At 34.8% G+C, this 19,170-nt stretch overlaps 1 protein-coding gene across 1 annotated transcript; it reads left to right on the plus strand.

The window, feature by feature from the left end:
• Positions 1-12,151: 12,151 nt before the first annotated feature.
• lman2lb (lectin, mannose-binding 2-like b) lies at positions 12,152-15,956 on the plus strand. Its single transcript, XM_039659670.2, has 8 exons — positions 12,152-12,385; positions 12,921-13,039; positions 13,170-13,287; positions 13,377-13,459; positions 13,595-13,756; positions 13,971-14,085; positions 15,461-15,580; positions 15,673-15,956. The coding sequence occupies exons 1-8, from the start codon at positions 12,190-12,192 to the stop codon at positions 15,813-15,815; spliced, it is 1,056 nt and encodes a 351-aa protein (XP_039515604.1). The 5' UTR covers positions 12,152-12,189; the 3' UTR covers positions 15,816-15,956.
• The last annotated feature ends 3,214 nt before the right edge of the window (positions 15,957-19,170 follow it).

Raw genomic sequence — 19,170 nt, forward strand, 5'->3', positions numbered from 1 at the left:
TGGTCGGGACGGGTCAGTCTCGGGTTCTGATTGGCTCCGCGGACACATTGTGCTTCATAAGGGCGTGGTAAATCGATTTTTATAAAGAATCTGCAACAACGTGATTTGATACAAATGGAACATCAGTTGTCCAGAGTTTAGCGCTGCTCATGTTTCTGAAGTAAGTGAAGAAAGAATGTCGGGAATTTAAGGGAGATTGGGGTTAGTTGTCACAAAGTTGTGTCAAAAGTAGGTTACAATTACTTAAAGCAGATGCATGTTTTCTCTGCCAGTGATTTTATATATTCTAAACAAAAATTCCCTATTATTTAATAATATTTGAATGGCAGAAGAACACAAAATCACACTGAAATACTGTAGGCCTACATTCAAGAAAGTCATAGGCCTATACCTTATGTCTGACATTGATACAATATTGATATATGTATGCATGTGTATATAGGCTGTGTATACTATATTTGGTATTGTGTAGGCCTTTTTGTTTCATAATTAATAATACGTTTTGTTTGTTTGTTTGTTTTGGCACACGGCTATAGTCAATATTTTACATTTACAATTAATTTGATAATTTTTTTTATATATAGGCTACTTATACCATTTTTGAGAATGATCCTAAAACAGATTGTTAAATGTTCCATTGTGACAGCTTAACCCAAACTATATGCAGAAATTGACATTAGGAAATAGAATTTAGAGATATTCTCGGTTCTTATTCTGATATTACTTGATTAAAAATATATGTTATAATGACAATACTGTCTGTAGAATAAACAGCAGTACATGTACAAATATTTCCCTATAACTGATTTTTAGGACTGTTACATTAAATTACCCACCCACTCACCTCCCACAAGACCACCCATAATCAATAAATCCCTGTAATCTGTGCAAAAGCACCTAACAGCACAACCACAAACTATAGTCCAACATGAGAAAGCTGTTTAATCTTTACCTCATGCACATATGTGACTTATTTTTCAAAGTGAAGCACAGCCATCTTTTAACACAATTTTAAGGGGGTGCCATTAATTATATGTCCCGTGACTCCCGTCTTTTCTTGCTCCCAGACTCCGTCCCATAAGATCATGCAGTGAAATGAGTGGGAAGTGACTGAGGATTGTATGCTTTTGATTGTCCTGGCTGGATTAGGAAGTGTATTCAGTTACACTTTTTTATTGCTGAAGAGTTTTGGCTGCACATTCAAAGGCTCAAAAACTATACAGTGAGACCAGCAGAACAGAAGCATCTTAAAACCAGTTGTGTAACTAACTTTGTGTTCAACACAACCAATTTTTATTCTTTGTTATGTTACTAATCACATGTTCTAAACAACTCATAGTCATTTGATTATCAAGGTTTGATGTTTTTGAAGGCTGGGGCCAAATGATCATGTTGACATTTTGAGTTCATAAAATGGGGAAGTCCCTTCAGACGCTCTTGCTGGTTTTTTAATGAGGATCTATTTCTATTTTTGCAGCACTAGCACAGTTTTTTCTCAGGGGGGAGGCAATAAGACATTTCACTAACTGGTGTAACTTTTGTGTTGTTTTTGCATTAGTGTATAGTACAGTCAGTGTAAAATACCTGACGGCACATTGCTTTAGTATCAGGACAGTGTTTATTTATGTCATAAACATTAATGCGTCTCTGGTGGCATTTTCCCTATACTGTATCTCAGAGAAAAGGGGGTATTTTTGTTATCCATTGTAATTTGTTATTTATTACTGATTTTTATTATTATTTCCCTATATGTATCATAAACAAAACAAAAAAAATAGATAGTGCCATTCAAAACTTTTAAAAGTTAATAAGATTTGTTGTTTTTTTTAAGAAGAAAAAAAACGATGTCTCTCTCAATGGCCTGCATTTATTCAAACATTCATATTGTTATTATTATTACAATTTAAAATATCTGTTTTTTATAGTGTGTGTGTGTGTTTATGGTAAAAAAAAAAACAGCTGTTGTGTTGACTTAGGGTGGTGAAAACTTCCCTCACAGAGATACAGCTTTATTTTGAACATTGCCTTCATTCTAAAGCATTTAAATTATTTCACGCCCTGCTTCTGTAATGGGTAAATCTGCAAATTTATGACGACGCTCTGCTATGACAGCTTTATGTCCTGTGTTCAGCTGCGCTGCCATGGTGGCTGCGAGTCGAGAGAAAGATCCAAACACCGGATTATGAGAGATATGCCATCTGCGGCCATCCACTACTGGTGACCCAATCTTTATTGGGCAAGGAGCAACCCTGGCTGTCAATCATCCCTACTTCAAAGCAGGCAGAGATCTGTGGAAGGGAGAGAGGAGAGAGCTGATGCCAGGCGGATATTTGTGAGAACACTAACAGGCATTGTGTGTGTAACTTAACACCAGGGATAAATAGTTGCTTTAAACTGTGTACCACCACCGAGGACTGAGCGTTGAGATGTGGCTGGTTAGGAAGTTGCAAAGTTCTAAACAGGAACACTGTAAAAAAAAAAAAAAAAAAAAAAAAATGTAAAAAAAGTTGCTGCCTTAAATTTTGTAATTACAACTGACTTTAAAAAAATGAGTTGAATCTTGTATAAATTATAAAGAAAAATTTTTAAATTGCTAAACTTATTTTGATCAGTCAAACTTAAAGCACTGTCAAAACATGATGTCATAATTTAGCGATCATATAATTTTTTTACATTGTTTTGTAATGTTAGTTGAATAAATAATACAAGCATTGTGGTATATTTTAATCAATCTTCATATGTCCAGGGTTTTTTTTTTTTTTTTTTTTTTGTAGTAGCCTATAAGAAGTTATTAGCAGCCTAACAATCAGCTCACGATTCACAAATGTTTCTAAAGAGACAACCTTGGGTAGAGGATCCTCAATAAGCATTACAACAGTAAAAGTATAAATTCATTTTTTCAGACGTGCACATGGAGGGATTGCATTTTGAGAATATATCCATGAGGAAAAATAAAGGATAACACAATCACTGAATGTTAGTAATTGAAGTTACTTTCCTCCAGCAATGTGGCCATCTCTCAAACACCTCAGCTGTTTATTTAGAGGGGCTGTGATGAATAGTCGGCCGCTAACAGACTGGTGTGACTGGACATGTTTGGACTGTGGAGGTGGGAGGAATGTAGTTAAACAGTGGCACTGAGAGGTTGCAGCATAGCAGAGGTTCAGATGTCATGCTGTCAAATTGATGGTGCTGCTAGAAACAAAAACAGGACAGGCAGGATTTTTTTTTTTCCTATACCTAATTTTTTTAATGACCACATTCAAGATTAAGTAAACAGCAGAAATCAGCACATCTCTTCAGATAGGCTTTCTGGGAGCAGGTCCAGCAGCAGATGAATGAGCACTGAGGGAAATGAAAGTAAATGACTGAGTGAGTCTGCAGTGTAGTCATCAGTCTGATTCAGTTTACATCAATTTACATTTCATGAAGAACATCACTTCCTGAAATATTGTTTATTAATAGATAACTACACAGTTGTTTAAAAATATGGGGTCAGTAAGATATGTTTTTTAAAGAAATTAATACTTTTATACAGTATGAATGCATTAGACTAATTAAAAGTGGTGGTAAACACAGTACATTTATTATATTACAAATGATTTCTGTTTCAACTTTCTATTTAAACTCTCTATTCATCAAAGAATCTGGAAAAAAACCCATCATACTTAAACATCTGACACTTGCCTACACCATATGTGATAATTGACATTATAAGCAGTGTTGGGGAAAGTTACTTTGAAAAGTAAAGCATTACAATATTGTGTTGCCTTAGTTACTATTTTTTTTTTTTAGAAAAGTAATGTGCTATGTTACTTTTGCGTTACTTTTTTAACCTGGGCTGGGCTTAAAAGTATATATATTATAATATATATAATATTATATTTTAATATTTTATAATATAATATTTTAAGGCACATGTTCACCAACCAATTCACTGATTTAACTGAATCATCAAAGGTCAGAAGCAACATTTGTCAATAAAGTAAAATAAAATGCAAAAAAATTTGGCCCTATAGTTATTTAATAAATTTAGTTATTGGTGGTTTGCTTAGTATTCTGATTCTGCAATTCACTGATTTTATTCATTTTGAGGAATATTGAATCTTTTTTCTGAGATAAGTAAATGCACGCCCACATTTAGTCTAGAACTACAATAACCATCATGTTAACACACACACACACACACACACACACACACACACACAACACCTCTGCACTTACATTTGTTTTAATATTAGGACGAGAGAGCTGTCAGTCAATAAATGAAAAAACAAAGTAACTTACGTTACTTATTTGCAAAAGTAATTAATATACTTTGTTGTAAATTTTAAAAGTAATGCGTTACTTTACTGGTTACTTGAAAAAAGTAATCTGAGTATATAACTCAAGTTACTTGTAATGGATTACCCCCAACACTGATTATAAGTGAACCTCAAGGAACACATTAAAATTTTCAAATAAAAATAAAACATGAAGAGTTCAGATGCAAAAGCCTCTAAGTGCCATTTGAAATTTTCTTCTAGAATGATCATTTTTATCAAGCTTGTATATTTAAGTTCAGTAATTTCAGTTAAATTGCAATGAGGATTACCTATTAATTGTCATTTAAGTGAAATTACTGAACTTGAATATATAAGCTTGATAAAAATGATCATTTTAGAAGAAAATTTCAAATGGCATTTAGAGGTTTTTGCATCTGAACTCTTCATGTGATGACCCCTTTTATAATAAAAATAAATGTTTCTTGAGCAGAAATCAGCATATTAGAATGATTGCCAAGAATTATCATGTGAATATGAAGGACTAAAAATGACAAAATAAATAAATAAAAGTAGAAATAAATAAATGCAGAAATATAGTGAAAATAAATAGATTTTGGTAATATAAATGGCTATTTCTTTTACATGTATTTATTTATTTATGCATTTATATATGTATTTATGCATTTATTTATACATTTATGTATTCATTTATATATATATATATATATATATATATATATATATATATATATACAGTATATGTGGTTGTGTGTGTGTGTGTGTACATACATATATATATATATATATATATATATATATATTTCTACATGTATTTATTTCTACTTTTATTTATTTATCTATTTTTTCCTTTTGTCATTTTTAGTCCTTCATACTTCTACTTTTTTGTAGATTCTTATAAAATTGGATATATATTATTGTTACACTGATTTTTGATGGTTCAAGTTTATTCCCACATTTTAAAGAATTAAAGAAATCAGTGTGAAAATAAATGAGACCTGAGTCTCCTTTCAGCGGAGCCCAGGTGAAAGCTTTTTTATTTTATTATTATTTTAGATCATTTTGTGATCTTTTTTTCAAACAACAAAAAGACACATAATAAAAAAAATCCATTCTGAACGTTCTGTGAATGCTTCATAGCACATTGTTCAAGGCAATGAGAAAAACATCTTATTTGAGTGTACTTGATATAGAAAGAACTCAATTTCACTGCACATCTGCACTTCGGGAATTAAATAAAACTATCTTGCACAGATATTGATCGATGCCACAAGGTCAATGATAACTGGGTTGAATATGCTTTGATTCAGATGAAGGTCAGTCCTGAAGAACCATTGAAACTATTCAAATACTGGCTTGCAACCACAATCTGCCTCATACTGAGCACAAATATATCATGACTATAGTTCTGCTGAAATCTTCTCTCTGTATTTTTGTATATTCTTTTATGTACACAAATTAAGCTCTTTGCTGAACAGTCGTTGGGCCCTAATTTAAAGATCTAAGCGCATGGTCTAAAGCGCACGAAGGAAGTGAACTTAGGGCATGTCCAAATCCACTTTTGCTAGTTTAACGACGGGGAAAATGGTTGGCGTACCCGGCGCATGGTCTAAAAGGGGCCATCCCTTTCTTAATGAGTAATGGGTGTGTTTTGGGCTTTACGTGCAATAACCCAACTAGAGTCTCATCTCCCATTCCCTTTAAATGCCAGTTGCGCTCGCACCATGCGGATTTGCTATTTACATATTTGGGTAATTGATTGATACTTAACTTGTAACTCCAGAGCGCAAGCCATCTGGGACAGGCAGGATTCCACCATATCTTTATGTACAAAATAATAATCTTTTGCATTGTAATCCTTTTATTTTTATTTTTTGTAATATTTGCCATGTTCTTTTGCTGCTGCACGTCCCTGTGTTTAATAAGCAGAGTGTACGTGCATGGCATTGCACCGGGTGATAGGTCCCAATGTCTTTTAAAAATGACCTCTGTAGATCATGATTATAAGTAAAAACTGAAAAAAAGATTTAACGGGAGTGACTATGTAAAACTGATCTGGGATCATTGTCGGAGTATTTTTTTAAAAATGTAAATGTTTTGACATTTTTCAGGGAAAACTGGCCCCGAATCTGCTCTTCAAGGGCCATTGTGAAGCTCAGGGGATACGGCTCATTGGAACGCAACTAATGTCATGAACACCCACACCAAAAAGACTGTATTGATGTTTTTGAGCAGTGAAAACCTACTCTGGTAGATTAGGAAAGGTCTGCCAGGCTCAGTAAACCTGTGATTAAAAGCTGTAGTAGTCCTTAGAGTATTAAACATGAATCTGGGTAATGAACACAGAGGGAAGGGGTAAAGGGAAGCTTTTCAGTAAATGAAATTATAGGGAAACATCATTGTTTACTTTGGAGGTCTTACATTCGGCATCTGATATTCAGGTTCTTGAATGTATATGCCTATGTTTGTTTAGAATTGAAAGGAACTTTAAAGGAACTTTTGTTTTTAAATAAATTCTGAAAATATTCTGTAAATAAAATAGCTTTTAAAAATATGTACTGTGACCAGAAGTTTATTGTAGTAAGCAGTTAGCAGTATATAGCCATATAATGTAAACGGGGGTAAAGTTATGTCAACAAAGGATTTTACTTTGTGATTTTACTAGTTCTGTTATGGACAAAACCACTGGTTGTCACCGGCATGCAATGAATTCTGGGGTATAAGGCTGTGAAGGGTCCATCTGTTGTATCCTTCATTTCCCGCGAAACAAAGGGCACATTTCGAGGTCGCATTTGAAGGAGCCATCGAAATGGGACAGCCTTCATTGCGCTATGGTGACACAATCAGCCTTTAAATGCGCACTTCGATTGATTTAAATGCGCCTTCTATTATTGATTGCTCTCTGGATGTGAAAAGAGTTTCAAGCAGTATAACAAAAAGTGTTTCTAAGAAAAAATGCCTCTTTAAATCTCTTTGTAAAAGCTCTTTTGTCAGGTATACTGGGTAAATATATCAACATTATACCTGCAAAGAAATTCCTTTAAAAATGTGGATGTGAGATCATGACTGTTTTACTGCAAAAAATAAATATTTTTAGATATGGTTCATATGAATATATCTTAAATTTCAGATTTTATTAAATGCAATAATACAGTTGATTGTAATTTTAGGATTTAATGCATGTACTGCATGGAAGATTGAATGCAGTCTAAAAGTTTCTTCAGAGAGGAGCCCTTGAAGCTTTCTTTGATTTCATCCATTTCTTAATAAGATAATAGTTCTAATTTGTGAAAATTGATTTCCTTCCCTTGTTTGCTTCAGACAAGTGATTTACTCTCTTTATATTGAAATGCTTGGATTGATTTTGCAATGCAATAAAGCCAATAAAACTATGTTTATTTAAGCTTTGCGTGGGCTTTGGTGTGTTTATTTGCCAAAGTGAATGGGTCAGGACAAAGTACATTGTGAAAGGAGAATCAAAAATCAGAAAGGGATAAGCTAAACTATCATATATATTTCAGTATGTTGTATTGTAAACATGTGCATCATGTGTGTGTGTGTGTGTGTGTTTTTAACCGTTTCTGGCACATTTTGTCTCCTGACACTACATTTCTTCCACCAAAACAATATACTAGCAAATGTGTATTTTTCAACATCAAACAAAACAACTTTTACTACTTATACTTGGCCATAGTTAAATTAAATATACCTTAGATGGATAGATAGATCAGTCGAAGTCCAAGTTTTTTCTCAAGCTCTTAGATCCACAATATGGATCTAAGAGCATGAGAAATGTTTGGAATTTATCATGCCTGCCTGTGAATCTGTCACAAACCTACAATTGTTTCCCAGCATCCAGTTTACTCTACTTTCAGTCCCTGTGGAGCAGAGACTTTTCTTCATTGTTGACTCTGAGAGTGTCTCTTTGAAGTGTCTCTCCAGAATTTGTGTGTGTGTGTGTGTGTGTGTGTGTGTGTGTGTGTGTGTGTGTGTGTGTGTGTGTGTGTGTGTGTGTGTGTGTGTGTGTGTGTGTGTGTGTGTGTGTGTGTGTGTGTGTGTGTGATGGGGGTGGGGTGGGGGGATCTTATTCATTTTAAGAACAATAATAGAATCAAAATCTATAACTCAAATGAGTCCAATATAACTAAATGTTGTTATCGATGAGAAAAATAATACAAATTGAAGTCTATGAATATAATAATTAACAAGTATTAAAAAGGATATGACAACTATATGATGAATAAATAAACACATAACTACATATGAGTAAAATAAGGAAATAGATTAATAAAATTCTTAAAAGTAATATGAGACAAAGAATTAATAATCAAAACGAATTATTGACCAAAACCAAGTCTGAACAAATTTGAAGACAAATATGCACATTTATTTATGCACTAGCTACTGTTCAAAATTTGATGTCAGTAAGATTAGTACTTTTATACAGATGGGATGCATTAACTGATCAAAAGTAACAGTAAAAACAATTTTATGCTAAAATGTTTTTATTTCGTATAAATGGTGTTTTTTTGAACATTCTATTCAGGATCTTGTGACACTCAAGACTGGAGTAGGCCTGAAAATTCAGCTTTGCCATTGCATGAATAAATTACAATTTAAAATAGAAAAAAAAAGTTGTTTTTTTTTAAACCTTATTTATATTTTATAATAGCTTTTATTGGATTTTTTTTATTAAATGAATGCAACTTTTGTGCGCATTGACGCATTCCTTTCAAAACATGAAAAGGAATCTTATCTTAAACAAGTTTCTTCCTTGAAAAAAATTCAGTGAGCCAGATATAGTCAACACAGCATTCCAGTATGATGCAATGAACAAATAAATAAAATGAGCAGACCACAGCCTTGCTTTAATGTTAATGAGGGGCATATTGATCAAAGTCAACAGTAAAAATCGGCAGAGAGATAATGGGTGAGTGAAGGCTTCCTCTGGGAGAAGACGTCAGACCTGGACTGAACAAAGGCCCAATTCTTCACAGGAAGATAGTTTGGAAAATAAAGTGACTAATACTATAGGCTACTTATATTCTTCAGCTAGACAGCAGGTGAACAAACAATGCAAAGAAATATTTTATTAGAACAAAATGTTATTTAAAGATATTATATCTAATAAAAACGAGGAATAACAAATTAATTATTTGTAGACCGTTAAAATGGCAAAAATAAATAAATAAAAACATGCACTTTCACTGTCAAACTGACACTTAAGGAATCACTATTGGTGTGAATTATTGATTGAGACAGGCATTCTGATGAGGATGGCTTTGGAGCAGTGCTATTTAATTAAGGAGATGTATTCTTTCTCTTCCGCTCCCTTTTGTCAGCACAAACACCTCAATGGAAGAAGAGGCACACTGAGGACACCTCAGCACAAAGAGTGCCTATAATTACAGCCTCGGATTCAAACAGCGTCAAAATCTTTGTCTGAAGGTGTTCTTAATGTCTCCGCTGAGATATAGGCTACAAACTGCACATTATTCACATGTGGACCATTTCTCAGTGAAGCCTACTTTAGAAAAAAAACATATACTCACCGTGTCTGCAATGTAGATATATCCCTGTTAGCTTTAAAATACGAAATAGATGACTCCGCTTCATTATAACGTGTTTAGCGAATCCAGTGCTGAATGAACAGGTGCAGCCTGAAGTGAAATGATCTGTGTCAAATACAGCATTACGATGAGTAATTGGTGATGGAATATAAAAACAGCAGGTGATATTGACCTCACAAAAATGGATTACACTGAATGAGGGCCAGTGAAGCAGCTGCAGGCGATGGTCTACTGTAAGACAACAAAGAGTTTTAAGGGTTAATATTAATAATAAATGTGAACATTTATTCACTAAAGTCATTCAAACCTGTTTTACTTGACTCGTGTGCATTAAAAAACATCACATAAATGTGGAGAAATCAATGTTGGATACCAAATTGTGGATAAACTGACACTGTGTTGGAATATCTTTGCTTAGAAACTGCTCATTATGACTTTATGGGATTTTTTTTTAGTCCTATAATCCATCTTTACACCTCTTTATCTTGTGTCTAGTTGAATGAAAAGTGCTGGCAAAGACAATACATGTTGATCATGGTGTGGCTAAGATATTCATGATCCAAGATTCAAAAGAAAGGTGCAAGGCAAACCTTTGAAAGATGAGTTCTGTTTGATGCACTTAATATTCTTGGGATATCCTCAAGAACAGCATATTCACTTTTGTTTTTACATCTGTGATATAATCTACTGTAGATCTGTAAATATTAAAAATGAAATGCTTTGTTGCACGGCATCCTTAGTATCATTGATTTTAGCCACCCCTCATAAAAATAATTTTAAAAATCCCCGATTTAAAGTATTCAAAGTTCATACAGTTTTGTTGTTGTTGTTTTGTTTTTAATAATGTAATGTCAGTTGTTAAGGAATTAAAGCAATCGAAATGAGAAATACAAGCAGAACTTTCAAATATAATGTATAAATGGTCAATTGTATTATTTATACAAATTCTAAATGTCTTCGTTGTAAAGTAAAATAAATAAAAACTTACACTCCTTTAAATAATAATCTGTTTATTCACATCATTTCTAAGTTTGGATTTATATATGTTTATTATTATTTTATTTATGACTGCATTTGATCTCTAATGGAACAAGACAGTTCCAAGATTTGTGCCAAAAAGTGCCAAATTTTCCCAAGACCAATTTACTTGTGTAACTGTATATATCCCTCATTAAAGTGCTGGTAATCAAGCCTTCATAAACCTGATAGAGGAAAACAGTGTGGGGAAAGCAGAGGAGGTGACTCAGTGACGTCGTAACCTGAACTGGTGTAAATGCTATTTTAGATCTTGGCTGATTAGGTATTATAGCTTAGGCGTAAACATGTTTCCTTCTGATTATAGCCTAAAGAGGCCACCAAACTCAAAGCCACACTTTAGTCCAGCATGCTGTCTGCTAGTGTAGTGCCACCTGCCACTTATAGGTTGGACTCAACAAGGAAACAACTTCATGAACACCCACAGAAAATGCACCATATTCTTAAAACACCTAAGCAGTGATCCACTTAAAGCAGTGGGGATATGTGTGCGGAGAGTAAAGGCCAACTAAAAAGATCAAACTAAAGATCTTTAACTACAAATACAAGAGGTGAGAACTAGGCCTATTCCAGTCCTCGGGTGACCTCTAGCGGTGAGTAATTTAAACTGCTGCCAATATGAAATATCAAACATTGCAATAATAATACATTTTATAACAATAGGTGAACACATTGTTTGTGACTGACTGTACAAGTGATTGTGCTGTTTTACTTAGAGCCTGTTTAATCAATTGCTTGTTGATTTTTCTAATTTTAAAGTTATTTTTATATATTTTTAGTAGCCTAACTGAAATAAAAAACACAGCCCTCTTAAATTGTCATAATATCATCACATTTGTATAATATCTGTAAACAAATCAACAATAAACCAAATTGGCAGCTAGAGAGGCCCGTGTGGAGCATTTCTTTTAAAGTAGGCCCACTTAAAAAATGTCAGCTTATTTGAATGACCAACATTTGCTTAGGCATAAATGTATTAAACAAACAGAAACCAAGGCATATGGGGCATGATGATTTGCATAATAGTTTAGATAGCCCATGTAAATTAAATGTAAATATTTGGGAGTAAGATTTAGATTCAGAATGCAGATTTGAATTGTAATTTTAACATTTAAAACAGTTTTTTAGCCTAATTTTTTTTTTTCTGAGCATTCTTATTTTATTGGCACACATATTCACCAAACGCAACGGTGATTGGTCAAAAATATGATTGGCAATACTGTGAACCAACCATTTCAGTGCACGAATGAAAATAGACCAATAGCGACAAGGGGCGGACATTTTGAAGTAAACGAGGAAAAATGGCGACCATCGCGATGAAGTTGAACGGGACTATTTACACAACTGTAATGAATTGTCTGACAAACAAAATTAGAGTATCTGTGTTATTAGTTTTAATATTCGCTTTTGCGAGTAGTAGTTCTGGAGAAAACACACATGAAGATAATGCTTATGAATTTCTCAAGCGAGAGTATTCGCTGACTAAGCCCTACCAAGGTAAGCGTCTATTCCTATTCGCTCAGTTACGTTACCGGTCCCCTGCCAAAAGTGGCACCTGTTTCAGCAAAGTCAACTAACGTTAGTTAAGAAGAAAATAGTTCAGTGAGACCACAAGTTTATTGTTAGGACGATAACTGTCTCATTTCTTTTCTTTTGTTATTTTTGGTTGTCCTTTTCTTGCTCTCGTAAGAGTGGCTGTTTTATTTCGCAACTGCAGTGATTTGTAACGTCGTCCATAGGGCGGAAGTTCAGGACAAGTGTAATATTCCGGTTCATTTGCTTTATTAAACAACGTGAACGTGCATTTACTATAACTTTTATCTTGAACTATCCCTTGTTTACTCATACAGCTTGAGGGAGATATGGTCATGGTTATCTAGAAACAAAAGTAAAACATGCTAAATAAATATACTGACAAAAATATCACCCTAATGTTAAGATGCCAAACATATATATTTGTTTGAGTATGTGCCCATCCATCCGTGCGTGCACGCAATTACATTTACTTTAAAAAGTTGATGTATGCTCACAGGACTGGGCTCCTCCAGCTCATCACACTGGGAGTTCATGGGAAACACCATGATCATGCCTGAACACATACGGCTGACACCAGACTTGCAGAGCAGACAAGGAGCTGTGTGGAGTCGCATTGTGAGTTTGAATGACAAGAAAACCTGAAACGCCACCTTGGGTTGAATCTAGAGCTATTAGGCAGCCCAACCAAAGAACTTCTTGAGATGATGTGTAATAGTCAGGCTTGTTAATCAGTGTGTTTGTGTAGCCCTGTTACCTTAGAGACTGGGAGCTACGAGTGCAATTTAAAATCCATGGAGAGGGCAAGAAGAACCTGAATGGGGATGGCCTTGCAATATGGCTGACTAAAGAGAGAATGCAAATTGGTAAATCATCATAATTTCACATTTTAAAAATATTGATTTTTCCATGATATGACTATTATGGCTTTTTTGTTCTTTGTGTTTTCCTCTAGGACAAGTATTTGGAAACGCAAATTTTTTTACTGGTCTGGGTGTTTTTGTAGACACTTATCCGAATGATGTCAAGCAGATTGAGGTATATCGCCACTAAACATTATTAGTAAAAAAAGTGTTTGTTATATCATAGGGACATTTTTTTTTTTAAATAACATAAACCCTGGCCTGAAAGTAAGAAATAATGTAACCTGTTTAATTTCTGTCTCTTTTGCAGAGAACGTTTCCTTTTATCTCTGCAATGGTCGGGAATGGGAGTGTAGAATATGAACATGAACGAGACGGACGGTCTACTGATCTTGGAGGCTGCACTGCTCAAGTTCGCAACGTTGAATATGACACGTTCCTCTTGATCAGATACATGAAGAACAGACTTACAGTAAGTGACATCTTTACATTCTGCGTTTATTCAGCCAAAGAGTAATACAATACTGGTGCAGTGCCGCACCAGTTCAGTTTCTTAACTGACATGGGAAAGGTTAAATTTTCTTGATCTCGCGGAGATGCGGATATAATGGGAATATTGTTTAGACAGATGTTGGAAAGCAGCCATCAGTTCCATTTGCACCTTCATTTGCTGTTCTGTCTTTCAGGTGATGATGGATACTGATGGGAAGCAAGAGTGGAAGGACTGTCTGGACATACCTGGAGTGAGGCTGCCACAAGGGTACCACTTCGGGGTCTCATCAGCCACTGGAGATTTATCAGGTTAGGACCATCCTTTCACTCCATTTTAGTCCAGCAGATATCCTATATTCACCCAAAAATGAGTTAGTTCACCCAAAAATGATCTAATAATTTACTCTCCTTCAAGCCTAGGTGTATATGATTTTCTTTTTGCAGCCAAACGCAATTGGAGTTATATTAAAAATATATCCTTGCTCTTCCAAGCTCTATAATGGGAGTGAATAGAGCCTGTTTTTGAAGCCGAAAAAGTGCGTCCATCCATCATAAAAGTAATCCATATGGGTTCAGGGGTTTAATAAAGGCCTTCTGAAGCAAAGCGAAGAATTTGTGTAAGAAAAATTTCCACTTTTAAAACATTATAAACTAAAATATATAGCTTCCGACAGTCGGCAATACGCATCGATTTACAGAGAAACAGTAACCCCTTACCTGACGCATGATGTATTGATAAACGTGGAAGTTCAGAGGATAGAGTAAAGAAAACATGGGTCATGAAGTCTATAAGTCTAAAACGAGAATTTAAAAAATAAATTGTCGGAGGAGCTTGACCTTGTTGCCCAGCCCTATTTGATTGAACCGCAAAAGTGCCTACTCTCATCAAAGTTTGTCCTAATCCTACTTCATATACCTCTGATGCAACCGTTCTAATGACAGACAAAACACAAATCTCAGACATTCGCTGGTGAAAAACAGCCTAACTCCATTTGAGCTTGTTTTCGGAAAAATGTTAATTGTATAATGACACAAGTCCATGGTTGATTGAAATATGTTTAAGTTTAATTTGGAAGTCAAACCAGCGTTTCTGTTCAGAATGCTAAAACATGATTTTGATTGTTCCTGTTAAATTTGGTTTGTTTCTGGTTTTTGTTTTCGTTGCTTGAAACATTTCAGAGCCCTAACGAAGCCCTAAAATACTCGATCATTTTGGGTCAATCTTAAATTTCAAATTAGATTTAATGTAACACTAATTAATGTACATGAACTAATTTATATAATATATTTGTATGTTAAGCAAAACTCGCCCAATAGATTTTACCCTCAAACAATTATCAGAGCTTTATAATATCTGCCTGTATTCACATATGCAGCCAGTGCCTGGCGAGGTTTTTCGCTCTAATGTATTTTACAGTAAAAATAAGTTGTTGTTTTTTTGTTTGTTTCACATTTACTTGACACATCTACTTTTCTTTTTCAAAAAAAGATTGTTGTTTGCAAGTGCTTTACATTCTTTAAATTTGATATAAACATTTTTTATAGAATGTAAGCCACTTTTAGCACATTATTACAATAAGAATCATTAGAATATTTTTTTTTATTAATTTTTAAAAATGAATTTTGTTTTTCCATTTGTATTTTATTTCTTTATTTGCGTTTGATGTTTTTTTTCTTCTTCTAGATAACCATGACCTGATCTCCCTCAAGCTGTATGAGCTTACAGTAGAACGGAGTCCTGAAGAGGAAGAGGAACAGCAGGAGATCACGTTGCCTAGTGTAGACTACCGAGCGGACCCTAATGGTAATACAGTTACAAAAAGATTATACCTTCATTATATGTTCCGTATAAGATATTTGGCGGACGAGTATCTTACAAATGTTTTCTTTACACAGTTTACGTGGAGGATGAAGGAAGGAGCATCATCACCGTCTTCTTTCTCTTCATTGTTTCCGTCGTTGCACTGGTTGTAGTGATTGTGGTAATTATCTTTCTATATAATCGCTATAAAGAAAACCGCCGCAAGCGCTTCTACTGAGCAGATTAAAGAGAGTGTCACAGGTAGGAAATGGGACGAAAGATCCAACGTGAGTGTGACTGGCATTTTTGCAAAGGACCATTTCTGGTCCTCACCTCTGCCACCAGGAAGGACCTAAAGGCCAACACTGAACTAAAAAAACATACCTGACCTCTCCGAGTGGAAACCGACCACCTCAGTCATGATTATCATCTCAAAAAACTGTTCAAAAGTTTTTGAAAGGGTGTGCGTCTGTTTTTGAAGGTCTCTTCAGACTTTTTTTGCTGTATTTTTGTACCAGTTACACTGACCTTGGCCTTTCACCCTGAGGCACCACAGAGAACAATGTGTGACAGCATTTACAGAGTTAAACAAACTGTTGTAATCTCAGGTTGTCTATTGCAATGCCACTGCAGATATCCTTTTAGAAATGTTTTTCTTTAAATTAGACAGAAATTGATCAAACGAAAATATGAATGTGACTTCGACTTTGAAAAGTCACAATCTTAGTTACCAGTCTTCATTAAATAGCAGTGTCAGAAAACCCCCCATCTGTTATCATATTATTAACTTAGTTGTCAGAAAACCCCCATTTGTTATCATAATCATTTAGTTGTCAGCAGTCATGTTTAACTTACATCAAAGTAATTTGCTTATTATCCTTCTATAAGTTATATTACCAGCTGTATTGTTATAAACACACAGTAACAACCATCAATGTGAATGTGAAGAATATTTTTCCCAATCGTCTTTTGTAATGAATATAGGTAAATATTGGTGCTTTGATGTATTTTGTTATATGTGGTCCCTTTTTATGTATCCAAAACTGCACTAAACTGCTTGGCCACATGTAGCTTATCCACAGTTTCTTTGTGAAACAATTTAACTACTTTAGCTTTCAACTTGTGATAAACCTGTTATTTACATGATAGACTTATTTTACATCTCTCCATGGCCTTATTTGAATACCATGTTTAATAATCTTGATATAAGAAATTGATGATGGCATGTTGTAAATTCTTAAATCTTAATATCTTCCATTAAGAGGCAGAGATGCGCTGCAAGCGTTTTTGTCCATGTTTCAGTCTTTTTTTTTTCCGCTGCTCTACAGCTAAGAAACATTTGTCCATTGTTTTATACTGGCCTGAAATTGCATTGCTGTTCTCATGAGCTCAGTGATTGAGCAAGCTGCTGTATCAAACTCCTGTTTAATGTTTTCATGGTTCTCACCAACATGTTGAATGACACAAATTCTAAATTAAACAAGATAAAACAAAATTAAGTTTGTCTTATAAATGGATGTTTGGTAATTCAAGATTTATTTTGATTTTTATGCACTCTAAAAACATGTTTTGGCTCAACAGAGAATGCAACTGTTTGCATCAGTCTTTTAATTAAGTTTGAAAAATATATATATTCTTACTCATTTTAATAAATAGAATGGTGGTTGGGGGACCAAATTTAAATCAATCTTTTATCTATTCCAGTTCAAATAGAAAACAACTAGTATAAAAATGCTAAATATACAGGACCTCATTTAGCATTCACTGGATAAGTAAGCCATTAGTTGCCACTGATATCACATATGTTGCTTATATGTATTAAACAAAGGCTACCTTCATGTAGCAACCCACAAGCAAGGCCAAAACGTGTGAAACTATGGAAGGCCAAAAGGGACAAAACGTGTGAAACTTGTTTAAGCGCGTAATGGGCTCTATGCACGGCGGTATTTCCGGTGAAGCATTAGGGGTGCTCGATAACTTCCGCCGATCGTAGAGTCCAATGCAATACCGAGAATTTATATTGAAATTTATACTCCATGGTTATACTAATGAAACGTTAGTCACAAAAACAGATAAAACAGACACCCCTCGTTGTGTTTATGCTTCTTTTTAAAATTCTATTAAATAAATATAACTATATATAATATTACATCTAAACGTATGTACGTTTCATTTCAAAGACTGGAGGACAGTAAATTTTGAAGACTCTGCCATAATCCCGTTTTCCTCGGTTTTCCTCCGCTTTAATCTCCACAACCGGAAATGGACGAGCATCCTTGCGTCAAATGCGGAACTTATGCGTGCATATAGCCCATTACATCATAACACGGAATTTACATGTTAACAAGTCGTTTATGCGTTAATACGAAACTACTATGACTACTCGCCGTGGTCGCTGTTTGATCGGCTATGCTAGTGTATAGTCGTGATTTTGATCCAATTGTCGCACCCATGCATTTTATACTGACCGCGATCCTGTCAGTATTTGCATGCTTCATAACAATTGGCCAGCTGGCGTGTAAGCCCATAAGATTTCAGCAAAAGTGGAGAAGGGAGGAGTTCCTATGTATGTCCCAACTGACGTAATAGGCTTGTTTTAGATGAGCAAAATCTGCGCAGAAACGATCATCGGTGATCAACGCGAGATGCATGCTGGTTAGAAATGTGTCCGAGTGCGGGCCGCCTTGCTTTGATGTCAAAATGACGTATGTCAAAAAACTCTCATTACTGCAAGGCGGACGTGTCGGATTCTGCTGAGGCGCACAGTTGGTCTCCACCGACTGTTTTTATCGCAGTCGGCGGAGACCAACTGTGCGCCTAAGCAGAATCCGACACGTAAAAACCATGCAATAAAAACCATGATGGGAAACCGACTTGCTGACGAGAGAGCTTAATGCTCATTGGTTTAAACAACCATTATGTATTGTTCTCTTTTAAAATGTTTGATTTTAAAACTATGATATTATGCTTTATGTGTACGTATGTTATGTGTAAATAAACTCCCTGACAGTGCGATATGCGTTATGTGATATAATTTTTATTAAAACAATATATATATATATATATATATACATGTCTGTATTAAAGAAAAAAATATTGATAAACACATATTTGAAATGTAATTAAATAACAAGTACTTTGGGTGTATTGTTCATTATATTTATTTTCATATAAAAGCAACAGAACTTTAATTACACCCAGTTTATTAGCAACACCGTGCACAGGCATGAATCCCATGAATCCCGCAATATCAGTCTTTGATCTCACAGGAGTCTGATCCACTGCGAGAAGCGAGATCTATCCGTCCTGCCTGCACTTTTTCACTCCTCCTCTCACTGTAGTCGCCTACTCTCGAATACATTTCATGCGAGGCAAGGCGCATCTCAAACAAGCCTTCTCTATAGGCAAAGGCGTGGTTAGCCGGTACCCTCGTATGTCACAGGGCACCACAACTTCCAATTGGAAAATTCAACTGCAATAGCCACCGCTCAACCTGAAGAGGGCAGCACTCAGACATTTTTACACCATTTATTGTAGAATTAAAAAACTTTACCCAAATGTCAAAAAAATTACTTGAATCAATGAACAGCATT

This window comes from Pimephales promelas, chromosome 4 (genome assembly GCF_988280905.1).
Source record: "Pimephales promelas chromosome 4, fPimPro1.hap1.1, whole genome shotgun sequence".
NCBI lineage: Eukaryota > Metazoa > Chordata > Actinopteri > Cypriniformes > Leuciscidae > Pimephales > Pimephales promelas.

Excerpts from the sequence above, each read along its gene's own strand:
- lman2lb (XM_039659670.2), top strand. The coding sequence starts at position 12,190 with ATGGCGACCATCGCGATGAAGTTGAACGGGACTATTTACACAACTGTA. Across the intron at positions 12,386-12,920 it reads GCTGACTAAGCCCTACCAAG|GACTGGGCTCCTCCAGCTCA; the intron begins GTAAGCGTCTAT and ends GTATGCTCACAG. Across the intron at positions 13,460-13,594 it reads ATGATGTCAAGCAGATTGAG|AGAACGTTTCCTTTTATCTC; the intron begins GTATATCGCCAC and ends TCTCTTTTGCAG.